Source organism: Pocillopora damicornis, chromosome 2, assembly GCF_964200805.1.
Source record: "Pocillopora damicornis chromosome 2, jaPocDami1.2, whole genome shotgun sequence".
NCBI classification, from domain to species: Eukaryota; Metazoa; Cnidaria; class Anthozoa; order Scleractinia; family Pocilloporidae; genus Pocillopora; species Pocillopora damicornis.
This window is the reverse complement of record NC_142671.1, coordinates 21109816-21117827: the sequence shown is the minus strand read 5'-3', so window position 1 is coordinate 21117827 and position 8012 is coordinate 21109816. Positions and strand designations below refer to the sequence as shown.

General features: G+C 37.3%; 1 protein-coding gene across 1 annotated transcript; it reads right to left on the bottom strand.

Annotated features, from left to right (window-relative positions):
* Positions 1-760: 760 nt before the first annotated feature.
* LOC113683995 (galanin receptor 2b) lies at positions 761-2424 on the bottom strand. The gene has a single exon (XM_027201286.2). The coding sequence runs from the start codon at positions 2128-2130 to the stop codon at positions 1240-1242; it is 891 nt and encodes a 296-aa protein (XP_027057087.2). The 5' UTR covers positions 2131-2424; the 3' UTR covers positions 761-1239.
* Between the last annotated feature and the right edge of the window lie 5588 nt (positions 2425-8012).

Genomic DNA, 8012 nt, shown 5'->3' with positions numbered 1-8012 from the left:
AGAATTTTTTTTCCAAAAAAATCACTTAGCATGGACTAAACATGTAACAAAGACTCTATCATTGTTCTACGGCAGTTTATTCCCATCTCTACTGAAATAAAAGTTGAAAACCCACAAGAAATATGACTAACTTGAGGTGTTTATTTTTATTAGTTACTTGGTGCGGTCTATACTTCAAAGCGTTTTTAAAGAAGGAACTATATCTGTAGTGCAGCCTAGGCTCTGATTCACAGAAGTTTTTAAAACGTGACCTGGTGGACTTTGTTGTGAATCCAGTGTGTTAAACAAAGACCTCAAAATACCGGGTCGGTGGCGAGCCTGCAGCATTCACGAGGAAGAGACATATGGATGAATAGGCGAACTTGGAGAAACTCAATAGAAGTCGTTTTCGACGGGTTCAAACTAGATAGATGATCTCACTGGGCACTGTCGGTAACGACACAGACACCTGCCTGATCTCGAACTCAGGTGTGGGAGAGAAGATCATGTGCCTCCAACCAGAAACTATCTCAAATTGCCAGCTTATGTGTACGAACACAAACAAGCACAGTTTTTGGGAAGTCGTTTTAATAGAGTACCACAACTGAGCGCGGCGATCAGCTTATGTGTATGACGGGATGATTACTTTTACTCTCTTTCGTGGATAATTCATATCTGTCTTTGTCTCCCTTTGCATCGGCTCATCTTTGTCTATTGAACTAAAATACATTTTCATCTTTTATTCGTAGTTGCTTTGACCAATAAATAACTAGTGATCCCAGTTAACTTTAGTATCTTTAATATCTATAAAATCAATAATCAAAATTACAGTAGGAGAGCATTTTATCGCGCAAACATTTTGCACCAGCCTGAATCGAAAAATTGAATGAAGTCTTCATTAAGAATATTAAACAACTAAAATAACAAAATGAGCACGACAATTTAATGTGTAATGAAAGTAAATGTACATGTATTCTGTCAGTATATTATAAACAAGAGATTTTAAACTGAGCTCAGTTTATATTCTCTTGATTCTGTTAGTTTGATGATTGCCCTTTCCAGACCATTACAAATACTTTTTACTATGAGATGAATTAAAGGCAGTAGCTGGTTTGTCGATAAAATCATTTGGTCTTACTTGATAGTTTCTCTTTCTCCATTCTTAATTGGGAGGGTGGTAGTTTATGGTTAATTGAACCAGGGAGTTAAATTTCGTGACAATGTGTCGATAAGTGCGCGGCTTCTACACAAGCACAGTAGCTACTGACACGAGCATGTAAGTCTCGGCCGCAAGCAAGACGTCAGATGTCCTCCATAATAGCCGTAAAGTAAAGGATCTAATCCAGAATTGAGGAAAATTAAAAGCTGAGACATTTTCCATGCAAAGTCAGGCGACGCTAAGCTAAAGTATATAAGTGTTCGAATAACCATAAACGGAGACCAGCAGATTACAAACGCTATCGTTAGCGCGGAAAGTGTCTTTGCAATCTTCCGCTGCCTTTGCTTTGAGTGCGTAATGAAGGCCGTGGTTGGAATGGACGCTACTCGTAGGGTTCGAAAAATGCAGCTTTGTGTATAAATCATATACACCAGTGGAGCTACAAAGAAAATTGTTGTATGTACACTGTAGAAGATTTGTGGGAAAAAATTCTTCCTCTTTCTAGCAAGGCACATAACACTATTTTGTTGCGTTTCCACCCGGTAAATGAACAACAAAGGCAAACAAATGAGTAGGCTGCAACTCCAAATTATGATAAGTTTAAAGTACTGTTTCTCTGGCCATCTTTTTACTAGAGCGTTGATTGGATTCGAAGTAACCTTCAGTCTTTCGTAGCTTATAGTCAAAAGCGTGATGATTGTACTTGTGTAACTTGCTTCAATTAAGAATCCTTGTAGTTTGCAAGTGATGTTACCACCAACCCATTGCCACAGAAATGCGATACTGTTGAATATGGTTAAGATTGTGAAGCAGAGATCGGCAGAAGCTAGATTTGCCAATAGCCACATAAAAGGGGAGTGTCTTTGTTTCAAAGTCTTGTAGCAGGTTACCAGGACCCAGATGTTTCCAACTGTTGATAAAATAAAAACAAAACTGTAGAAACCACTGAACAGAACCACAAGGATTGAAGAAAAAGAATCACTCCTCTCCATGTATGGTAGTTTGGTCGGCTGATTTCGGTGAAACCGTAGGTTTCATGTAACGTTTAAGGACAAATCTCACTTTGTGGTCTATATAAATTTTGTTCGAATATTCGAGGATCAAAGAGATAATTCAACCTTGTTTTACTTGGAGTTCTGTGTCCTGTTTTCAGTGTATTCAAAAGCAACCTGAGGCGATGAGACTTTCCTATTTATCCTGATCAATCAGCTTGATAAAAATTAAAAGCCCTCGATCATTTTCCAATAAAGTTGTTTTTTTGAGCAAATAACTACTTTAGAGCTGACGTTTTGAGAGGCTTTTCGTGCTGCGGTTTTAAAATTAAATTGACAGTCCCTCTCGAATTTGCATTTTTATTAATATACCGTGCCAAACTGAAAATAAGTGACATTATTGTTCACTTAGAAACATATCCCGTACTGGTCCCGCTGGCGACTAAGCTTCCGTTGAATGTGGCTTTAGGGAGAACCCTTTTAGAGATTGTTTCAAACAGAGTAATCTCTCACTGACGCGATTTTAGAACATCCATGCGTCTATAATTGACGCTTTGAAAACTATGTCAGAGTGGGTTGCCCTTTGTTAATTTAAATGATAAGGTTTTGCTTCCACCAGGGCATAAAATTCAACACCATATTGGATCAGATAATCACAAAATAATTACTTCGATTGAACGTGCTGAAACTCTTTTGATTCCACGGGAATAATTTTGTTTTTTTCTCATATTTCATCAAATCTTTACCTCCTATGACGAGGAACAAATTACCCAAATTACCCATTATTTCAGTGGGCGATAGCCTTTTTATCCTTAAAATTGATTTTCATAAACCCCTTTTTCATGAAATATGCAAGAACGATACTAAGTCTACTGCAATTTTTTTTCTAAAAGATCAATGAACGTTTCAAGAGGTATGGTAAATCACTGTTTTCTTATTTCCCTTTCGTGCATGATCAATCTAATCAAGTTTGGGCGGTATTCGGAGGAAACTCTGATGTTTCTTTCGAGATAATTAATAGGTGTACTGCAGAAATAACAAAATAATAGTAATGTTTATCCCAGCAATTCTCTAGTACATCACCTGCCACAAGATTCAACGGAAGATTTCATTCAAATCACGAAAAAATCATCAAGTAAATAACTTTGCTTAAATATCATGGATAGATAGCAGTCAATATCGAAACCTAATTAATTTCGCTTACATAGTTTATTCTACTAATTTTCCTTTAACGTGCAACAATTAAAAGGTGATTTTGTTGAACTTTCGCCGTTACTTAATAACTTCCGAAATGAAATGCTCAATATTCAAACGAGCTATGTACTTATTGATTCAATCGGCGAGCCGGAAGGGAAAATATTTGGCTCGAGGCCATGACATACGGACTGAGCGCAGCGAGAAGTATTATTTTCCTGTTCAATCCAGCCAAATTCGGTAATTAAGCAGTTTATCACATCACCAAATTATGTTTCAACTTTGATAGGACGCAAAAGAGGGGCACACGCAGGACAATCACAAAAAAGATTCTACAAGAAAAACTCTTCCCTAATTTTTTTCGAGGCAGGATGACTCCGAGAAACTTGTTTTCGTAGTTTCTGTTTTCCTTTGGTTTCAAATCCACAATTATAATACACGTTTTCACAAAAAAATTGAAAAATAAAGACAGCTATACGAGTGCAGAGCCAGATGGCTTTTTCCAGAACGACTCAGGTTACACCCCACGCATATAAGCCCTTATTCTGGTTTTCATGCCGGCACTGGGTAAGCGGGGCGCGGGGCCGGACAGGTATTTATTACCTCATTATTTACCGTTTGTGAGGTAGCGGGAAGTTCATGGAATTTCTAAATCAGCTGAGGTAGATCTTCTTCTTACATAGTGGGTGAAATTAACTCCGCCAACTCACTCGTTTTCATGGATTGATAAACACCGCCTTCAAACACAACTCTCTTGTGCAACAAGAAACGGTGCGGTTGACTTATACTGTAAAAGCCCCCCCCCTAACAGGAACAGTGTATTGTCTGTAAGGGTTTGTACATACACTAGCTAACAGCCTCAAACTGCGCCGCCTAATTCCTCGAGATGTTATGAATGAAATTGGTTCCGAGAAATTGTAATATCTTTTGCTTCTATGTTCACGATTTAAGCCTTGCAACTAACTTATTCAGGCTCTCTCTCATTACTGAGTAAGTGTGTTTTAATTCTTCCTTTTCGTGAAAGATTATTGAAACTGTTCGTGTCGTTAAATTCTCTTTATTATTCAATGTTCTAACACTTGACATAAGCTAATAATCCCTTGATTAAAGGCGTCAGTTATTTTAAATTTATAAGAGAAAATCGGTGAGTATTCTTTGAATTTTACTCTCTGGCTCTGTATTCATAAATGGGAGTGATATACTTACTATGAAGTTCAATAACCCACTGACCCCCAGAAATGTTTAAAACGTAACCACTCCTTGAAATGTCAATACGTTATCCAGCTTGCAGGTGTTGAGAATATTCGAAATTATCAGGTCTTGCGCATAATTTTCGTAACTAATTTACAAGGAAATGTGTCGTAGCTAAGAGGGAGAATTAACAATCAGATCTTGGAGGTTTAAGGGTCAATGGAGTCATTTTGGGCTCTTGAACACTCTGAAAGTTAAAATCTCACCATGAACTGGGTTTTCAGTCAAATACTTTATCGTGAAAATTACGAAAAAATAAATCTTAACTTAACCTTAAGATTTTAATTATGCCTTGCAACGGGTTAAGCGGTGTCAAGCCATTACCACTCTATTGAAATTGCTCAATCATTCTCATTTGACAGTTTCCTTCCTTTGAGAAGCTCTCGATTTGGATAATAGTTTAAGCCAATAAGTTTAAAGTTTTGATATTGTTGTGATAATTGTGCACCTTCCAATTTTAAGTAACTAATTACGTAAAAGTCTCGCTTGTAAGGAAGACTTCAGATGCCCTCCATAATAACCGCACAATAAAGGATCTAATATTATTGAGGAAGATTAAAAGCTGAGACATTTTCCAAGCGTAGCCAGACGATGTTAAGCTAAAGTACATTTGTGTTCGTATGACCATAAAAGGAGACCAATAGAGTACAAACGCTATCGTCAGAGTAAAGAGTGGCATGTCTTTGCAATCTTCCGTTGCCTTTGCATTGAGTGCAAAATAAAGGCAATGTTAAGAATGGGCGCTACCCGCAGGACACGAAAAATGTGGCTATGTGTGCAAATCATGCACAGCAGTAGAGCCACAAAGAATATTGTTGCTTGTACACTACAGAAGATTTGTGGGAAAACAGGAAAAAAAACACTTCATGTATTTCCTTAGCCATTAGATATTAGCCTTTTCGTTAAGTGTCATTTTAAGAGCGGCTTCCTCAAGATGTCACTCATCATATGGTTCCTCCTTCCTACAAGTTAAGCCTTACCATCAAAGTTACTAAAAATAAATGACGTTACTTTTCTCAAAATGCAACAAAGCAAAAAATTAAACACTTTATGTACTTCCTTGTTCATTGAATGATGGCTTTCCCATTAAGTATAATTTTAGAACTGATATCCTAGTGATGTGACAAGTCATATAGTTCCCCTTATACTATACTTGACTAAAGATAAATCAAGTTTTTGTTTAACGAGCAAATACGCAGAGGCCATACTGTTTCCCATAGATTTGAGAATTTCCTTTCCATCGAGTGTCATTCAAACGAGTGGCCTCTTGATGAGGTCCTCAAACGTGAGCAACATAAATGTTTTGTTCAACATCTTCAAGAACACTTGTACATTTAGATTTTGCAATATACCGACAATTAACAATTAGAAATAATGAGTTTTAGTAGGTACCACGCAGATAAATGATGCTTTTGCGCCCGCTGAATGGCTAATTCGGAGATGATTAGAAAGTAGTTTTTACCCCCGGGTAGCCAAAGAGACAATGATTCGAACCCGTGGTCGAAGGTGAAGAATTAGAAGACCAGGCGTCGACACAGGAAAACAGAAGAGTTTAATGTTTACACTTTACATTGACAAAAAGTCAAAAATTCTGGTGCGCCCTTTTTCTGGTAATGTTCCCGTTGATTACACAATGATCCCTAGTTACGCACTAAAGGGCGTATATAAATGTGTCTGAATCCTCTCGGGATTAGTCCCAGTCCTCGCATAAATAAATTGTTAATTGGGCAAATCAGACAAATTCGAGTCAAGAGTTGCATTTCCAACCATTTTTCACTGCATTGATACAAACAGCTATTTTTTTTTTTTGGCGGCCTAGTAAATATAAGCCACTTTCCCCGACGCTGAGGTGAATAATTTCAAATATTTGGAACTCAAATACTAATTTGACACCAAATTTAACACGTGGATGGTTTTATTTTTCATGAGTAAACGTCTTCAAATGGGTAAACTATCTGTCGTCAGGTTCACCAATGAACTTTTTCCTCATCGAGAGTAACCAGAATTTTTCTTAATTTGTAAAAGAAAGGATTTAAAGCAAAATTGTCCTTTTACTTTCTTTAGGGATATTCGAAGCTCAGAAAGTTAAAATCTTGCTTAAAACTGGCTTTTGATTGAATTTTTTCAAATACATGGAAAAATCTATAAACTAAGTCATGAGATCGTGAATGGTGGTAATGATGTCTTGAAAAACCATTGGAAATCCCAAAGAGAAAAGAGATACACTTTGTTATTATATGAGCCTTTTTCCTTTCTTTTATTTCTTGGGGGAAAATTTAGCCTTGATTCAAAAGCGATAATCGATGAAATTTCCCATGTCAGTCAAATGCTTGCCGTCCTCCGAACGTGTTTCAATGGGGGTCCACTTTCCTCCTAATCAATTATGTGTTTTCGTAAGGTTTGCTCCTGAGCTTTAAGAAAATCTACAGTGTTCTAAATGACCTCCCGAAAGCGTAAGGGCATAAGGCTGGTTTTCACTTACGAAGAAGTCGGAGTCGTAATCAGATGTACTAAGTGATACGATCTGATGGAAATCAAACCTGACGGTATCGAAAGAAAACTACTGATGCCACTTACCACTCCATCAGATATACAATCCAGTGAAAACTAGATGGTCATAGTCACAAGTGTAAGCCCAAGAATAAATTGATCAAAATATCTCAATGATTGATTCGTTCTTCCACTCCTGACTGCGACTCTAACAGTCTAGTTTTTACTGGATCATAAAAGTCGCAGTCTTCAGCGAAATCGGAAAAAAATGAGAATGATTCTTCTGATTCCGATTCTGTTTCGTTAAGCTTATGACTCCACTTACGCACCTGGTCGGATGCGCACTCTTACGACTCTGACTCCGTTGCGGGTGAAAAACTGCAGCCTTAGGATGGTGCACTCGGGTGACGTTTTTGGGGATATATTTCTGAACAATTCATTATATAATAACCTAGAGAAAAGTTCGATTTGTCTGAAATTGCTTTGTTTTTGTTTTACTTAAAAATTAAATTCTCGTCTTTGTTGGTTTAAGATACTCGCACCGCATTCAAAGCGAACATTTTCAAAACGGAAACCAATAGCAAATCGATTAAACACGTTTTCCATCGCTTAAATTAGCCAGTTTGATGTTATTACTTTCAATTCCGTTTGGCAGGTGTCAAAGTTATGTATATGTCGATGTTATCGTATCGAAAAGAAAATTGCGGCCGGGCAAAAAGACTCTCCTTATTATCCTGACCAATTACCTTAGTAAAATTTCCATTCGACTCAATTGCTGTTGTACAGTTTAACTGATCAGGGGTTTTTTTCGGAATAAACATTTTGATTATACTATACCCAACTGATCTGTATGGCTGACATATGCTATACAAATCCTTTCATTGAATGGCGTTTCCACTGAGTGTCACTTCATTTGGCCCCTTTTTATGTAGTGCATTAACTAGATG